This window comes from Cololabis saira, chromosome 19, assembly GCF_033807715.1.
Source record: "Cololabis saira isolate AMF1-May2022 chromosome 19, fColSai1.1, whole genome shotgun sequence".
In the NCBI taxonomy this organism is placed as follows: domain Eukaryota; kingdom Metazoa; phylum Chordata; class Actinopteri; order Beloniformes; family Belonidae; genus Cololabis; species Cololabis saira.
The window spans coordinates 34,374,579-34,393,921 of NC_084605.1; the positions used below are offsets into that span (position 1 = coordinate 34,374,579).

The 19,343-nt window shown below is 39.1% G+C and overlaps 1 protein-coding gene across 1 annotated transcript in view; it reads left to right on the forward strand.

The window, feature by feature from the left end:
- atrnl1b (attractin-like 1b) overlaps positions 1-19,343 on the forward strand; it is an 85,918-nt gene that overhangs the window by 35,155 nt on the left and 31,420 nt on the right. The window contains exons 18-24 of the mRNA XM_061707661.1: positions 2,434-2,667; positions 3,416-3,553; positions 5,257-5,350; positions 13,413-13,465; positions 14,886-14,980; positions 15,238-15,316; positions 17,333-17,490. Of these exons, the coding sequence (XP_061563645.1) occupies positions 2,434-2,667; positions 3,416-3,553; positions 5,257-5,350; positions 13,413-13,465; positions 14,886-14,980; positions 15,238-15,316; positions 17,333-17,490 (851 nt within the window). The remainder of the gene's footprint in view (positions 1-2,433; positions 2,668-3,415; positions 3,554-5,256; positions 5,351-13,412; positions 13,466-14,885; positions 14,981-15,237; positions 15,317-17,332; positions 17,491-19,343) is intronic.

A 19,343-nucleotide genomic window follows, 5' to 3' on the forward strand; every position in this document is an offset into this window, starting at 1 on the left:
CTCTTCATAGCTGCTCGCTGCTCCAGCTGACTTTTCAGCAGCGCAGACACAAACAAACAAAAAAAAAAAGGCGTCGCCGCTTGAAGCTTCTCTCACTCTCATTTTTTAACTTGATATCAAACACAAGCCACAGACCCAGCAGTACATTTATCATCTCCTCCAGGTTCTACATCTTTAGTGTTGTTGTCTTCTCCGTTTAGATCACACAATCAAATATGTCACAGCAGCTTCACAGGTGCTGAATTGTTATGGAAAAGAAACCAGGCCGAGTTGAGTCGAGCTGAGATGAGATGAGTAGAGCCGAGTAGGTAAAAGTGTAAAAGCGCCATTTTTTCTGATGAATAACTGATGGGCAGCAGGAGTGGTGCTGCTGCTGTGACCAGGCTGTGTAGGGTGCTGATTTGCTTGGTTGATTGCTCTGGGCGGCACCGCTGCTCTGGATGGGGCCCGAGGGCGGGACAGCCTTGTTGCGGCCCTGGTCTCCTGGGTTCTGTCCTGGGCCCCGGTTGGTGGGAGTGTGGGAGCGGTGGCTCCTGAGCTGCTCTTCCCCGGTTGGTGGGCGGGAAGCCTGACTTGCCCCGGGGGATCTGGGGCAGTCTGAGATGAGGATGTTGGTGGTGGTAAGGATGATGATCTTGGCATTTTTGTTTTGTTGTTGTAGCTATTGTCGTTGTATTTGTCGTTATTATGTATGCGTGCTTATTTATAAACATGTGCATGTCTATGCAAGTATACAGGACTGTCTCAGAAAATTTGAATATTGTGATAAAGTCCTTTATTTTCTGAAATGCAAAAATGTCATACATTCTGGATTCATTACAAATCAACTGAAATATTGCAAGCCTTTTATTATTTTAATATTGCTGATCATGGCTTACAGCTTAAGAAAACTTAAATATCCTATCTCAAAAAATTAGAATACCGTATTCTTAAACTGTGAACCACATTTCTGAGACAGTCGTGCCGTGTGTGTCTGTCTGTACATCTGTTTGTCTTACATTAGCATGTCTGTCCTTTTATTTCAGCACACTTTTCTGCACATTCATTCAGATACAGCACACCACAGTCACCATAGTACACACACTGCACCCAACACTGTTTTCTTTTTTTTTTTCTGTCCTATTCTTTCACGTTTTATTACATTTTGTGAATTTATAGATCTCAAAAATGTGTCAGTTTCACCCTCTTTGTTTTTGCCTGTAAAAATGACTCATTTAATATTGTATAATATAAAAATCCTCACCCTACATATGTGTTTGTGTTCGTGTACTGTGTTTCTAACGGTGTATTTGGGAGATGAGCAGCGACCACTGAATGGAACAAAAAAGTGTTGTGGGCTAGAAATTGTGTGGAATTTCAGACCTTGTCTTTAATTAGTATTATTACTTTTATCCCATTACGCATTTTCTTGTGAGACCATGTTCTGAAGATATACACCAATTATCGCCCATTGTCAAGGAAAAGTTAAATAGCCTTACTTTGCACTGATTGCTCTTGTGTTGTCATGGTTTCACATCCATTAGCAGAATAGCGGGACATGAACTTGAGGTAAAAGCACTCAATGTTTGTCTCCTTCAATGTAACAGTGGCATTTTCTCCACTCAACTGTCTGTCTGGCAGGTTAGTCTTCATCCTGAAACTTGTCAAGCAATTTAGTGGCCTTATACTTCATCTCTCCGCTGACAAAAAAAAACATCACTTTTTTGTGTTTCTGAGGTTTTCGCTTCATGCGGTACATTTAATCCTTTTATCAAGCTCAAGCTGCAAACTTCTGGTTCTCTGGCACTCATTTTCTCAGCGTGTAGTCCTCAATTCAGTGTTCAATGCTGGATACTCGGTTTTTATTCCTTTATCTGCTTTTGAATCTTAATGTTGTCCTGACACCTCACTAGATATCCTGTTTGTGTTTTAGTGTAAAGCGCATTAAGCTTCTTAATCTACAGTGCCTGTAAAGGCTGAGAATATAAAATCGCAAAAGCAGGATTTTGCTTACTGCAACAACAAGCATTTGCTGTTTTTGCTGCTGAATTTCCAACATTGCATTAAATAAATTGAAAATTAGAAATAAATAGACCAATGATGGAGATGCAAATCGGGGGCCAAAGAACATAACCTCCTATCTGAAAATTTCACTTTTTTGGAAAACACAAAAAACTGTGTTGTTTTGTTGTAGAATGCTATGTTTTTTAAGGATACCTCTATACATATGGGTGGAAATAACGTACAGACAGGCTGATTAGGTGCAGCCCACCTTGTGATGTCATCTAAAGTGAAAAACACCAGTCTGACAATTTTGCAGATAGGAGGTTATGTTCTTCGGCCCTCGAAATGATTTAACAAGCTCAGAATGTGAGTCTTGAAGCAGAGATTCCAGGAAGATGAAGTCGGGAAGCTGAAATGCAAAGGAAGCTGACATCTGTTCTCTCCTTTTAGCCCAGAACTGTTCGGGACTACGGACCTGTTCCCAGTGCTTGGAGCAGCCTGAGTGCGGCTGGTGTGGAGATCCGAGCAGTACGGGAAAAGGCCTGTGCATAGAGGGCTCTTACCGGGGGCCCATGAAGAGGCTTGCTAAGCCGAGCCAGCAAAGTCAATCCCATGACATGAGCCTGGAACCAGGCAGCTGCCCCAAAGACAAGGGCTTTGAGTGGGCTTTCATTCATTGTCCTGGTGAGTGGTTTCTTCCTGGTCATCTTACTGAAATTACAGGTCTCGTCTAGTGAGTGTATCCATGTCAGAGGTTGTCATTGGATAGCCACTGTTGTTAAGCTTGAAAAGATGTACTTATCCTGGATTCTTATTTCAGCTTCCCAGTGCAACCAATCCCTCCCATGCAACCTTATACTAGAATGCCATCTAATGCCTTCATTGAGTCCCAATCTATACAACGCCAATATGTTAAATGATAAAACACCCAACAATAATAGTGATGTACAGAGTGCTCCATGGTTCATATGGCAAAAAAAGCAGTTATGAAATAAAAATCACTTTTTTGTTCAGTTCACTTTGCTTCTTGTCGTTGAAAAAGTGATTCCGAAAAAGTTAACTTCCAAAAGTTTTTTCCACTGCAAATTACTTCCAGTTAATTGAATGCTGTTGCCATAAAATATTTGAAATAGCAGGGCTGATTAAACAATAATTAATAAGACACAGCAGACACAAGCTGCTGACTGCTTTAATGAGTCTCTGCCATTTCTAGGAAACAATTATCAACTGTACATGTGTAAACTCAATCACAGATGCTTTGAGGACATCCATACAAGAACAATACAAAAGCTCAAAAATGGTCTTTATTGTCACGTAACATATTTATATATTTTTCCATCCACATGAAATTCGGGGGAACTGCAGAAAGTGAAAGCTGTGAAACAGAGTTTGTGCTGACATTAATCCCCGACTCCCCATGTTTCCTGTTCAGCCTGCCAGTGTAACGGCCACAGCACGTGTGTGAACGGCAGCGTGTGTGAGCAGTGCCATAACCTTACCATCGGCCCTCAGTGTGAGACCTGCATGCCCGGTTACCATGGAGACCCAACCAACGGTGGCAAATGCCAGGGTGAGTGCCGCACAGCTCCAGACATCAGTTATTCTACACGCATTACATTTATTGGATCTGCATGTTGTTTTGGTGAGATCGTCAACTTCCTTTTAGTTCAATAGATAAACATTATTAAGGTAAAAAAGATCTCACATATTACCATCTCTATTTTTTTATCCATTTATTGATTTTGTGAGAGGGGATTTTTTTTCTTCTTCTTTATGTATGATAATTAGGCTTTTAGAGGAATGTGATGCAAAGTGGTGCATTAAAATAAATGCATTGTCATACAGCATTTTTGTCATACAGCTTTTTGTATACTCAAGGTACACACTCAAGCAGACCTGCAGAGTCAGTGAGGAAGCGTTGTTTGTCACATACAAATTTAAGCAGACGCAAATCAATATCTTTACTATTTTAACATTTTTGAGTGTAGCATTAAGTTAGTGTTTTGCTATGAAACAATTTCTCAGAGGTTTGAATTGGTGTACGTTTGCAGAAATGCAGAATCATTTTTCTTCAATGATAGCAACTCATAATTTATACAGAATCCCTGTTTTGAAGGTGGAAACGGGTAATGCGAGCTGAATTAAATGTGAAGAGTGGTCGCACGCACGGCACGGGGAGCAGGTCTTAAATCAAACATGATGACAGCATTAGTATCTGATGACTCTCCGAGTGTGTCCTTCTATTGAATGAATTACAGACTGACGGAAGACTAGTGATACCAGATCGTCTTCATGAAGAGATTTACATGTGCTCCAACCCTCATGAGACACGAATAGCATTCCTGACAAATTACATGTTTGAGTTTTGAATTGCCAGACATGGGAGTGGCAAACACCGAAACACATGCAGGCATGTGGGCTGCATGTTCTCGGGTATCATTTGTTTATGCAGATCACAGTTGTGAAACCAAGCAGATGAGCACCTCTAAACATTACGCTGATTCTTTAGGAGCCCAGGGACAAAATATAGGACACTTAGTTAAGACCACTGAAGTCACCTAAAATATTTACAGATACCAAGCTGGAAAATGTGAGCGAGGGCGGGGGAGGAAGGATGACTGGCCTTTCAGTAATACACTTTTTGATTGTTTTAAAATTCTGTTTTTGTCCTGGACACGTGAACCCGAAAGGTCACCAAAGGAAAAAGCACTTAAGTCGATTTACTCATCCTTCACACATGAAGGCTGCACTTTCTGCATTACACACACACACACACACACACACACACACACACACACACACACACACACACACACACACACACACACACACACACACACACACACACACACACACACACACAGAAATAGCTTGCGGGTATTGTTGCCTCGTGTGTGGCGGTGGGGGCTTCTCCTTCATGTATCAGGTCTTTGAAGTTCAGCCAATCTTTTGGGAAGTGCACTTGTTTACCATCATGCCCAGATCAATATCAATTTCCCCTCCATGTATTTGATGCAGCAGAAGGGATTTTTGCGGCCTAGCTTAGCACTACAATTGCAGGCAGCAGGAAATCGTTTGCTAAGAGTTAGAAGAACAATTGTGATTGTGGGGATTGTTGGATATGTTGTCCCCTCAGGTGGTCTACAACTTGAATTTTATATCGTGTATCAATCTGTTAGGTTATGTGCAGTCTTTGTGCCTTTCTTTGTGTCATTTCTTTTTATAGATCCTTCCTCTAATTGTCCCTAAATGTTTGTTTGTCACCTGTTCCAGCTTGTAAGTGCAACGGCCATGCAAATGTCTGCCAGGTATTAACTGGCAAGTGCTTCTGCACCACCAAGGGGATCAAAGGAGACCAGTGCCAGCTGTGAGTGCATCTGCATCTGCAGCACACACGCACACACACACACACACACACACACACACACACACACACACACACACACACACACACACACACACACACACACACAAAAAAATCACAGCTGTATTAACTATTGAAAATGTGTAATGGAAATCCTTTTCTGAAATGATGCATCTTTGACATAACAAACATTTATGGTTCATCTTTCCACCAATGTCACAGTGGAGAATTAAAATATCAGTGAAGGGACAAAAAAAAAAGAAAAAAAGATCAGCTTACCGAGCTCATAGTTGGCTATTTTCCTAAAGTTGACCTATCAGGTTTGAAATTGTCAAGGAATTTTCTGGGCGCTTCCACATCACGCACCTAAACCACTGTGGCTAATTAGCATTTCAGTCTCAGACACTATTCTGACCGCAAAACTTCAGATTTGGAAAAGAGCAAGGTCAAAAGAGAAATGCTCGATGGGGAAGTCCGAGAAGCAGGACTTAAGAACGCCGTCACGACGAAGCAGGTCTAGGGCAGCTTTTCACTCATCGCTTGGGAAGCAGCCCCGAAGACAGGCGTGTTACTGTTATAAAGCGCACACATTTTTTTTTTGGAACTTAATTTTTATTTAGTTTTCAACAACAATACACCACATACATTTTCTTCTTTCTTTTCCCCTTTTTCAGCTGGATACAACATTTGTACACATTATACTTAAGTATTAAGCAAATAAAACAAGAGAAAACAACAACATAATTATTCACTCCAAAATATATAATAACAAACCCATAAATAAAAAAAAAATGGTAAAATCAATAATAATTGTCCACTCCAAGGTACAACGGTGTGTATAAAAATGAAGGCACCATATTTACTCTAGGAAAAATTGGCAATGTGTATAAAATATGTGTATAGAGGGAGTACAGTAAGAATTAGGCAGGAGGGCCGAGCAACATTTGGGTAATTGACCTCATTGTGTTAATAAAGCTATGACATATTAATAAAGCTATGACATATTAATAAAGCTATGAGAGGATCCACCGCTTAATAAAGGTGGATTTTTGGAGCCTTAATGAGTAAGTGATTTGCTCCATTTGATAGAGATCCCATACTTTTTGGATCCATATATTGTATGTGGGAGGGTCTGATAGTTATGCACTTCAAGGCTGCAGTAAATAATATATTTAAAAGGTATTTCTTGGCCCTCCCGTCCAGGCTTTTGGGCTTTACTCCCAGCACTGCCACTGTGGGGTCTTGTGGAATATCCTGTAGAAAAACCTCTTTAAGGGCATCAAATACCTCTGTCCAGAATACACTTAATTTAGGACATAGCCCGAATATATGGGTGTGATTGGCAATGTGTGCCCCACAATTCCTCCAACATGAGCTGGGATGTGTTGGGCCCATCTTGGATAATATTTCTGGCGTTCTGATGAATCTAGTGATTATTTTTCATTTAAATTCCCTCCATGTATTTGATTTGTGAGCAGGTGTGCCTCAGTGCACACCTCCTTCCAGGTGTCCTGTGATAGGACCATGTTCGTTTCCGCTTCCCATCTCTGCTTAATCTGTAGGGAGTTATGTAAATTCATAGATAAGAATATGTGATATAATTTTCTAATTATTTTCTTGTCTCCGTTTCCCATTTGTATTTCTATTTGGAACTTTTCTATGGGGGTAGGTTTTACGAGTTTGCCCCACTCCTTGTGTGTTGTCAGGAAAGTTCTTAACTGTAAGCGCACACATTTTGCCGAATCAGATGGTTTGGTGTATGATATTAGTTGCAGAAAATTCATAATTACCCATCTGATTATAAACAACCCCAAAAAGATGTTTTTTTTTTTAGGTTAATCTGAATTAGAAAAAAGATTTTAAACAGGATAAATATGTAGAGCTGAGAAATCCTAACTATTATTTACTTATTGAATTACTTTAAGTGCTTCAGTTAAGAGTTCTTTGGTTATTATGATAAATCTATAATTAGAGAAGTTAGAAAGACAAAGTACTTGAGATAGTCCTTTTTTTTTTTTAAATGTAAATAAATTGATGATTAAGTGAATAATCCACTGAAGTAATTTGTGTTTTGCGTGGCACAGTTCTGAGCATTGATTTCTGATCACTATAAACAGCTGCTGATGTGTATACTAATCATTTTGTTAATAAAAAGGGTCTGTTGGGGTTATTGGGCAGAACCACCTCCCGGTTGTTTTTCTGCTGACTCAGTGGATTCCAGCAGCGTAGGAAGACCATTTCCTCCTCGTCTTTTTTTTTTTTTTTTTTTTGCTTTTTGTCCTCCAGTTGTAAGCAGGGTGGACACAGATTTTAATACCCATAATGCAGTGAGAGTTATTGAAGGGTCACTAGTACACAGCCACACACAGCCACATGTAATGGAATGATTTTTCCCTCTCATTATCTTCCAAACACCATGTGCTTAAAATAAAAAGTAATGTTTGCTGTCTGTTCTGTCTTTATTATCCTCTTGTTCAGTTATGTTTCATTGACACTCCATTCTATATTTAAATTCATATCAATTCTTGTCAAAATGTAACTACATTTGATCAGATTTCACTTTTGCACAGATTATACAGACATGACACTTTAAAGTGTCCAAGCTTTTTAAATGTTTATCCTTCTTTCCATGTTTTCTTTACTTTTTTGGTGCATGTTAATAATAGTTGCAGAATTCATCTAGCTGCTCCTGAACCGTGTTGAAGATTTTTTTTTTTCCCCCTATACAAGAAATATGCATAATATCTGCTCAGTGGTTCGTTTCTAATTTAAATTTGAAAAAAAAAAAAAGTATGGGCAGCTGTCCCTTGGTCAGACATCTTTGACCAATCAGAGCAGACTTAGCTATTTTAAATGAAAGGCCTCAAAGAGACAGTACTTCAGAACAGAGGGTCATAAAGTATTGCAGCAGTATACAGTGAATCTTTTTTTTTTTAAATGATGGATTAATGGGATGATACTGTACACTGCTACTGTCTGACAAAAAAAACTAAAACTTTACTGATGCAAGGAAAAATTATGCTCAAGCACACATTAACTTCATGTAAGAACACATTCATGTGAGGGAAAGAAATTTGAGAGAGACTGTAAGGAAACTGTAAAAGTCAAATGGGTGGACAGACAAGAGTGAAACCTCTGCAAGTCTTTGCCACGTCTTCTTAACTTTGAGGGGAAATATGTTACATTTACTCAACTTGGCAAAATGTCCCATTGATTTCTGCCCCCAGCGGGAACAAGGTGCAGGACAGTGTTGATCAACTCAGGGAAATCAAGTGGCAATGAATGTTCTGCTCTGCAACAATAGAGCGAGGTGTCAGAACTGGTTTGGAGAGCCAGTCATCATCATCATCATCATCATTATCATCCACAATTTTAAAGAACAATGTTCCCAAACAATCAGTTTCTTATTGAGAGCAACATAAACCATTTAAAATGTGTTTTTAATTATTTCCCATGTGGATAGTACTGTGTTAATGTGATAAGTATGATCTAAATGGGAACATTTGACAATTCGTACAGCGGTATTTGTGGTTCTCTGCCTTATGTCACAGGTTTGCAGCTTATTTCTTTTGTTGGTGCATGTTTATAGATTGTGAACAGGCATAAGTTCAAGTTAAGTGTTGATGGAGTTAAGATACAGCGAAAGGCAATTTGCACCTCTCCATGACGAAATGATGATACACAGCAGAAGAGCTGCATTTTGATAATAATTGTGTATGGGAGTGTCTGTTTTGCTCTCTACAAATGTCGGGCAATTGAAATACTCTCAGTGCTGCTTATAAGCCTCCAAAGCCTGTGGCATCATTTGTCCTCTGTCCTCTACCATGCTGTCGCTTGTCAAACATAAACGGAGAGAGTAGCAGCGCTAACTCCTCTTTGGCTTGAGGGTTTGCTGGTTACAGGTGTGTATGAGGATGTGAAGTGAACTCTGATATTGATAAACTCAGTTATTATTGTTGCTACAAGCAATCAGTTCAGATTTTCTTCTGCGTGTCTGAGAAGAGTCGGCAGCCTCGGTTAAAACAGCTTTCCGTGACACAACCTGGGGTCATAGTTTCTTTCTTTTTTTTTTTTTTAATGCGCAGCCTCATCCTGACAGAATTTGTCCCTGATGGTATTTAAGGTGTTGAAATACATTGGACGTGTCGCCTCTACTCTCATCTAGCTGACTTTTATGTTGCAGGTCCTCTCAAACGCTGTACCATCTGTCTTGAGAATTAAAAAACGTTGCAAAGAAGCTGATGCTGAATTATTTTTAGAGTGCGAGTCATCCCCCATCCTAAGCAACATCACTACTAACTAACTAACTGCCACCTCCTCCTCCTCAGCGTGTCAGTGTCTGTCTTCTGTCCCCCCTCTTTCCGTGTCCTTTGACTTTTTGACACCGCCTCTGACATTCACACTCAGACATGCGTAATTGACCGTCTCTAAGTTCAAATAACTGCGAACCACAATTAGTGTGATAATACATATCATCATGTCAGAACTGGCTTGACATTTTTCTCGGTACAGTTCTCGCACGTGTGACACTACTCACTTTTATTGCGTAAAAAACAACAACTGACGAGTGATGGCGGTAAAGTTCAGAGTGAATTATTGAAAGTTCAGTACATTAAAAAGATTGAGCGACAGAGTGGAGTGATGCAATAAAAAAGAAGATGGAGGACAGTCCAGTCCAGTGAACATAGCCATATGCTCCTCCTCATTACAGGGCTTTTGGAAAGCCACACGCCTGATAAATCATACGCGCACGCGTGCACATGCTCAGAACAGTTTATATTACCCTGTGGATGTTAACTAATTATTTTGGACAGCAGCAATTCATTTTAAAGTTTGCTAAGTTGGGCTGAAGCCTTAATATTGCTGTTATTGTGTCACTGCGACTGTTTTTGTTAAAGTGCAGCTTTGAGCAAACAAACAATGCACGGAACTCATTACCAAACCATTGTTATTTGTTTCATTTTCAATTGCAAATATCTTCGGTTTCCATTCATGTGTATTGTTGTCCAAGATGTTGTGGACAAAAATACAATGCAATACAATGTTGTTTGTCCAGGTGAATTCCTCCTGTACATCGCAGATACTGAGTTTTTGTTTAACCTGGAAAGTACAAGTATGTGGAAAAGTATCTGAGAAATACGATGGTGGTGCGATGAGAACCAGTAGAAAACTTGATTCTGACCAGAAGTTTTTTTTGTTTTTTTTCAATTTACAGCAGTATTAAACAGAAACAAAACAGAACCTGTGACAGGATCAGATGGTGGACTTTAAGCCTTTTCACTCCATCACCAGACTGGTACACTGATGTCAGCTGAAGCATAGACGTTACTGTAAATGAGTAAACTCACGCTGGATATCACTCTCAGACAATTTTGGCTTCAGCGTCCTGCATGGACCTTCATCAAATTTGAAAGAGAACCTATTATGGCATCTAATACCTATTTTAAACAGGCCTTGAATGTCTTAAAAACAAGATTTTGATTGCTTTTGCTAAATAAATTAGAAATTCAGTCTCTGAGCCATGTCTTTATCTTCCCATTCTCTAACCTCATTATCTATGCGGGATTCTGAGTGGGTGGGGCTATGATAATGAGGCTCTGTGCTGATTGGCTGCCTGAATGACGGGATACACCGCTACGGAAAAATGGCGGAAGCTCCGGCCGGCAGAGTTAGTTGTGGCCGTGGTTTCACACATCGCTCCTGTCGTTACGTAACGAAAGGGAGCAGAATCTTATTGGCTCGTAGAAGTCACATGACACTGGACGGCTCATCCGGGCGGCTGTACAGACACTGCAGAATTTTGTTGCTTTCCTCCTTCTCTGAGTTGGCAGGCTGAGGGGAGACCACTTTATATATGTTAAAGCAAGAGAAAATGTGTTTTTCATAATAGGTCCCATTTAATTTCCTCAATTATCTTGTCCGTAAAGGGCACCACGCACATATTCATGCTTTTTGCTATAGAAGTTGTATTAAATTCCCGTCTCTTCACTCACACAATTAGCTCCTGGTGTCCTGGCATAAGACAACAATCCACCGTGATTAAAGACCAACCAGCTATCACAACTAGTCTTTCTATCTTACTTAGTGTAAGGTCTAGGCCTGTGCAGTCATTTAAATTCCCATTAGAAATTTAAAGGGGACCTATTATGAAAAACATGTTTTCTCTTGCTTTAACATATATAAAGTGGTCTCCCCTCAGCCTGCCAACTCAGAGAAGGAGGAAAGCAACCAAATTCTGCATTGTCTGTACAGCCGCCCGGATGATCCATCCAGTGTGATGTGGATCTACGAGCCAATAAGATTCTGCTCCCGTCATACGTCACGACAGGAGCAATGCGTGAAACCACGCCCACAACTAACTCCGCCGGCCGGAGCTTCCACCATTTTTTCGTAGCGGTGTATTGCGTCATTCAGGCAGCCAATCAGCACAGAGCCTCATTATCATAGCCACGCCCACTCAGAATCCCACATAGATAATGAGGTTAGAAACGGGGAAGATAAAGACATGGCTCAGAGGCCGAATTTCTAATTTATTTAGCATAAACAATCAAAAGCTTGTTTTTAAGACATTCAATGCCTGTTTAAAATAGGGATTAGATGCCATAATAGGTCCCCTTTAAAATAATTGAAGTTAGTAAATCACAAAACCGTAATTTTATTCTACATTTTGTCTGACAAATTCTTTAAACATATTTGCTCATTGGTTGTCTTCCTTGTGTACCCATGTCCTGCTCGCCACACTGACCAGTCAAGCATGGTTGATTTGGTTGCCTTGGAAGTACAGAGAGCACTTACTTGTGATCTTCTAAAGATGGCCGCTGTTCAACATGAAAGCACAGATAAATGGGTTATGAAACTGCCTTCAGAGCTGGATTGTTGGTGTTTGAGTCCCCCTAATCCAATTCCAATCCAATTTTACTTGTTAAGCACTTTTATGGCACAACCCTTCTCTATTTAACATTAGTTTTACACCTTTAACAAAGATAGTTTCTATTACTTCTCTTTCAAACTATCCGTCATCTGTCTAAGATCTGTACATTATTGTCCTCAAAAGTGCGTCCCTTGATCTTTGAGATGGCAGTAGACCGCTGAATCTTGACTTTGATTTTGAGAGGTCAACATTAGTGATTCACTGAATAATTTAATTGATATATTTTTATTTTTATTTTTGAGCATTATACACAAAGCCTGTTTTTCTTTTATATTCCAGCATTTTTTTTGTTTTATTATACATATTAAATTAGTCAATAACTTTTCAAACATTAAGTTTCACAAACTATTGTGTACATAAATTGAGTGACACAATCTGTTACAAGTTAATTCTCAAAGGTTACGCGCTGTAAACGTTATGACTCTTCACTCTTTGCTCTGAAAAACCAAAACTTCCAACCTTGGTTGTTCAAAATGAGCTCTCAACAAAGTTAAATCGTCTTTAATTCTGAGCTTTGCATTCATCACCCACTTCTTGTACAGCTCAGTAATTTGAAAAATTATTCCAATATAGATAATTTCTGAAAAATGATGTTCATTAATCAATGGCCATTTTTTATTAGCTTCCATGCCTCAGTTAAGGATTATTTATCTTTCAAAAAATTAATTAATAGATACAACTTAACTTGTTAATTGCAGCAACTATCTTAAGGCAGGAAATGTCAAGTTTAAATTAAGTTTATTTCTATAGCACATTTAAAACAACCTCAGTTGACCAAAATGTTGTACAGGCTTAAGGATATTAAAATCCCCAAATCAACAATCAAAATAAGCAACTATATATCCATATCAATAAAAGCATTAAAACAGAGCAAACAACAATGTCTACCAGAATTGTAGTGATAACAATTATGCGCCGACATTAATATTAGAGTGAACTTTCTGCCGTTTTTAATCAGGTGGATTCAAATCTTTGTCATACCACTCTGTTGCTTTGAACAAAAACTTAAGAAAACCTTATCAACTTTAATAAGCATCACATCTTGAGCACCTGGTAAGAAGTTTTTGTTGCTGTCAGTCTTTCAGCACTCCTCTTCATCTTTTTCTCTACCCCCCGTTTTCTCCCTGTTTGCAGATGTGACTCAGAGAACCGTTACCTTGGCAATCCACTCAGAGGAACCTGCTACTGTGAGTAATTCTCCACTGGACAGCTACTTTCTGAAGCAACAGCTCCTATGGGCACACACACACACACACACACACACACACACACACACATGCATCCAAATGCCTCCTTGATTATTATTGGCCACTCTTGCTCTGCTTTTCCTTCTCTCTCCACTTCTTGGCGTTACTTTTCCGCTCAGGGCAGATGGAGCGTCTTAGCACTTGGGCACCAGGGGCGCGTGTTCAGTGACAGAATGACTTGTCGTGAAAATGTCAAGTGCATCAGAGGGAAAGAGTGATTGAGCTAATCAAGGAGACGGAGGAGTAAAAAATCTCCACTTGTCTGCTCAGTCAATCATGCATCTTCTCATTAATTCATTCGAGATGTTGACTGAAATGATCGTATGACTCTTGGAGTAAAAAAAAAAAAAAAAAAAAAAAAAATGAGAGAACTTGCAGAAACACCAAAGCTGACACCCCGAGTGGGACAAACAGTCAGCTTCTATTCCTGTGCGTTCTGTTTATGCGGGTGTTTGTGCTCTGTGTGTTTATTTGCATGATGTGGTGTCCTTCATGGCGCTCAGAGATTTGTCATTTGCCTTGCGGCGCTCTGCTACTGACAACACACCCTTTGCCAGGGTTTCGGCCCTTTTTGAAATGCCGTAGCTTGACAAACCGCTCAACGCGGGGAGAACAGGGAAGTCGAAGCCTGGAGCTTGTTATAACCTCTGAACACTACTAGAACCTCTTGAGCTTTGTTTCGCAGCGAAGACAAAAGAAATTTCCCACAGTCTAAAAAGGCAATTGAGCATAGATTACCAGAGTGCCCTCATGGTGACATTATCCTGCCTCCTTAAAGATTATATGTGAGCTCTTCCTGTTAATGCTAATGTGGAGCTTACTACTGTCTGCCCTGCTGCTGTTGTGTGCAATCAGTGTCAGTAGTGCAGCCCTCGTTCTCACTGGGGCTTCACTTATAACAGAATAAAAAGGAAACCCCTATTGTACAATTTGCTCTGACTTTACAAAATCTACATTCTAACGGGCCCACAGTACAAAATGATTTTAGTCCATACAAGAGGATGCATACAAAAAACATTTGCATTCTTTTTCTATTCACACATAGAAAAATAAACATCCATGGGGCACATTTATACAGCCAAAGATACAAATCTTTTCCTGGATATTTAATTGCAATCAATTTGTCAGTAGTAATACATTCATACATCATTGTGTGCACATTTGATAAAAATGATAGATTTCAGGTAATTCTACTGGCATAGATTGGATTTCCTTCAAGTACGATAATCTGGTGCTGTTGAAAAATCGACTGCAGGCAGCTCACATGGGCCATGTCTCGCAGAAAGCCTCCACCTCCTTTGTGTGCACCTAACAGAGGAAAATATGCAAGTCCCTTTCTCTCCCCTCATTTTCTTGACAGACAACCTCCTGATCGATTACCAGTTCACGTTCAGCCTCATCCAGGAAGATGATAATCACTACACTGCCATCAATTTCATGGCCTCACCTGAGCAGGTAATGTGTTCACGAGGAGATGTCACACAGGCATCACACTTTAAATTATTGGTAGAGGTGAAGCACTCGATCAAATCTCTGTCTGTTTTCATGAACATAATCACTGATCAGTAATTTGAAAATTAGAAACTTAGATTTAAACTGCTGCAAAAATGATTGAATCATACAATTGTCATACACAACTATATCTATTATTATTATTATCTTATATTTAGCCACACTGACTTTGCCATGCTTTTCTCTTTTTCTATTTAAAGGCAAACAAGAACTTGGACATGTCCATCAATGCATCAAACAACTTCAACCTCAACATCACGTGGTCGGTGGGCTCAACAGGTAGTTTGCAGTTTAAAATGTTTTGAAAAGCTTTGCTGTGAATTCAGAACAGATTTAGTGGTAAACAAGGCCGATAGGTCATTTATCAGCTGCTAACGACTGAGCTTGTGTTTCCTCTTTTAGCTCAGACTCACCAAAAAGTCTGGCGGTATGTTTTATTTAAGACTTAAATGGCTAAGTCACAAATGGTGTTGGGGATTGTGTCCAGGTTTGATCAGAATTATAAGAGATCATACCAGAGCAAACACTCGAGATTAATGTCATACATTTTAATTGCAAACTGTGGTTTTAGGATGAGATTTTAGAAGTTGAGCTCTTCATGTTGGAGAATTGCTTTTGTGTTTTCTATAATTTATTCATTCAGTCAGGCGGAGTGCAAGAGTAGCAATAGTGCACCCTCTCTTGTTGCTATGTGCTGTGTCACTGTTGAGTGGATATTATAGGCCCCCTGAGGAAAGACACCCAAGGACACTGCAGACACTGTGCCACAGTTTATCTCCCGCCCCCTTTTCCCACTAAGTCACTTTCTCTTTCACCACAACACTGACATTTTCTCGCCACCAAACCGCGTTAACCTCACGTGCCCCTCTCCGCCACCTTAACCTTTCCCGAGCGGGACCGTCATTAATATTTGAAGTTGGGTCCACTTTCCCCGCAAAGATATAATGCCTCTAAAGAAATGGGAGCCTCTTCACAATCGACAAGAGCTTGAAGCGCCTTTAGGTTGGGGTAGAGGGAGAAGGGGTGATTTCAATTAAGATAAACATGCTCACGTAGCCACACTCAAGCTGTCATTTTCAGCGCTTTTGTTTCAGAGACGTGGGTTGGAATGCCAATGCTGAGAACCCACTGACACGAGGAAGAATGAGAAATGATTTGAAACGTTAAGACTGAGAGAAAATAGACTATTTTCAAAGTTTGATTCATTTTGAAGAGTTGTATTCAGTGAAAGAAAAAAAAAAAAAGCAACTTCTTTTGGTTTCCCAGCAGATACTAAGAACTGTGGTCTCTCGCACTCTCTCCATATATGTGTATATATATATATATATATATATATATATATATATATATATATATAAAATTAGAATATTGTGATAAAGTTCTTTATTTTCTGTAATGCAATTACAAAAACAAAAATGTCATACATTCTGGATTTATTACAAATCAACTGAAATATTGCAAGCCTTTTATTATTTTAATATTGCTGATTATGGCTTACAGTTTAAGATTAAGATTCCCAGAATATTCAAATTTTTTAGATAGGATATTTGAGTTTTCTTAAGCTGTAAGCCATGATCAGCAATATTAAAATAATAAAAGGCTTGCAATATTTCAGTTGATTTGTAATGAATCCAGAATGTATGACATTTTTGTTTTTGTAATTGCATTACAGAAAATCACAATATTCTAATTTTCTGAGACAGTCCTGTATATATGTATATGTATATATGGAGAGAGGGAGATAACGAGATGTATGTATGTATATGTGTGTATTCTGTACATATCCAGAATATGAATCTACCCCAAACATGTACCATGTGATGGCGGTTGATATAAGAGGCTTTGCTTGCCCTCCTGCAGTCTGTATTTGCCCTGCAGGCGTTCAATAACATTTTTCTAGGCATCAAACAAGCATTAGATGTCGATGATATGAATTCAAGAGATGAAAGTGTCCTGACGTGACTCAGTTTCGACCTCCAATCAGCAGCATTTCAGCCAGTCTTTCAAGCTGTGCCTTTCTCCCACGTTCCTGTCCATTTAACGATAATATATGATCTGCATGTATAATTTCCCAACAACACTTTATACTGTTTTAGTTTAGCAGAAAAGATGTTAAATGCAGTAAAAAAAAAAAAAGAATAATTGCATGAGTGCTTCCCTGTTGTTCAAAATGACTAAATATATCTCATAATGCATTCATAATTATACATTGCAGCCCAACCAGCCCCATCTCTGTGCATTTGCCTTTCGAGTGTCAAATGGCATTTTGTTAAAATGAACTCTTTATCCCGTCAGCTGGGACCATCTCCGGTGAGGAGGTGCCCATCGTGTCCAAAACAAACATCAAGGAATACCGGGACAGTTTCTCCTGTGAGAAGTTCACCTTCAGAAGCAACCCCAACATTACTTTTTACGTGTATGTCAGCAACTTCTCATGGCCCATCAAGATCCAGGTAAGATCCAAGTCCTATGATGCAGATAGCACAATGAGCTCATCCTAGGGCTGGGCCATATGGACCAAAAGTCATATCTCGATTTTTTTTTTTTATAGCTAAATGGCGATACTCGATATATACAGGTATCTCGATATTTTTTCTGTGCCATAATTGGGGTTTCTCCCAAAGCATTATAGCATAGCATCTCTGTTAGCATCTCTGTTAGCATCTCTGTTAGCTTCATTTTTTTCTGAGCCAAACCCTTAAAAAAACAGTCAGTTTTAATACAAAGCCTCGTGCCAAATGTCACACAGGTTCCTTTATTAACAGAGGTCTGCACAATATCAAAATGTATAAAACAAATTAAATAAAAATAAACTGCCTGCATATATAGAATAAAAATGTTTCTTGAATAAAATAAAACAAATATCCCTTTCCTGCATAACAATTAAAATAAAATACACTGTGCAATTAATACAATGTAGACAGTAACAGGCAGACTTTTCCACTGAGGTTGACAGTTGTGCAAATAACAAAACATTTGTGCAAATCTCAAATAAAACATTCAAGTCAATTTGTCACAAAATAAGCTATATCAAAATCATAAAAAAAACAAATGTTAAAAAAAAAAAACATTTAAAAAAAAAAATCGATATAAACGATATTGTCTCGTACCATATCGCGTTTGAAAATATATCGATATATATTAAAATCTCGATATATCGCCCAGCCCTAGCTCATCCTGTTGAATATGTTATGATGTCCATGTTCTGTAATAGCTCATGAGATACAAAACAAGTAGTAAACATGAACAAGTCTGTTCAGTTTGGAGATGCAGTGCTCAGCTGATGCATTTCATTGTAATTATGGACTCTATGAACGACAGTTAGCCTGATTATCCCTTTTCCTCTCTCTCTTTTGTGGGGAAAAAGCAAAACACTGTTCAAATCTTCTTATCCTCTTGGAGTGAGTGAGACAGAACATACTCATTGTTTTGCCCTTCAGGGCAAGTACAATTAAGTGAAACTTAAGGCCACTTGCACCGAATCACGCCTCTAAGCCATGATTAGGACAAACAAATTACATCCAATAATAACTAGGACTTGGTGGTTCTCGAAAGTTTGTGAACCTGCAACAATTTCCAACATATTTGTGTGAACATCTCTCACGAATCTCAACCGAAAGTTCACATATATCCATTTGAACAAATGAGAGTTGAATATTACACTTGTTCTTTTTTAATGGAGGAACATTGATTTCGTTTTATAAATCTGTGATGGGCAAAAGTAGATTGGATTAGGAGTATTAAGGTTAAGTTGGAGCCCGGTGTTTGTAATCAACGTGATCTCATTCAGGCGTGAATGGGGTTTCTGATTTCGTGGAGATATTAAGCCGACATTTATCTTATTTATCTCATGCCTTGTTGCCTCACAGTAACAAACTTACTGCTAAAGGTGTTTGTTTACGCACAAAACAAAAGCTTTTACTAAGAAATATGACACAGTGAGATAACACCTGTGATTTGAAATAATGGCACATAATGCCCATTTTGCTAATTAGCCCACTCCCAAATATTGATCTTTATATGACGTCCCCCCATTTCACATGGCAGATGAGTGGACCACCTTGGGGTAATAACATCTTTAGGGGTTAGTCCATCTGTGAAGGTGGTTCAGTAATAGTTTTCTATTAGATTTCCTGGCCAACAGTCATTTACTTATTATGGACTGAGCCGGAGCTGTAAAAGCAAATAGCTCCTGTAACAGGATAAGATCCGTCTTTCCTTGCTCGCATTAATGGTGCGAGGCTGAGAGGGCAGACCTGGATGAGATGAGCCAGCCTTCATATTTAAGGTTCAAGCACGTAAGATA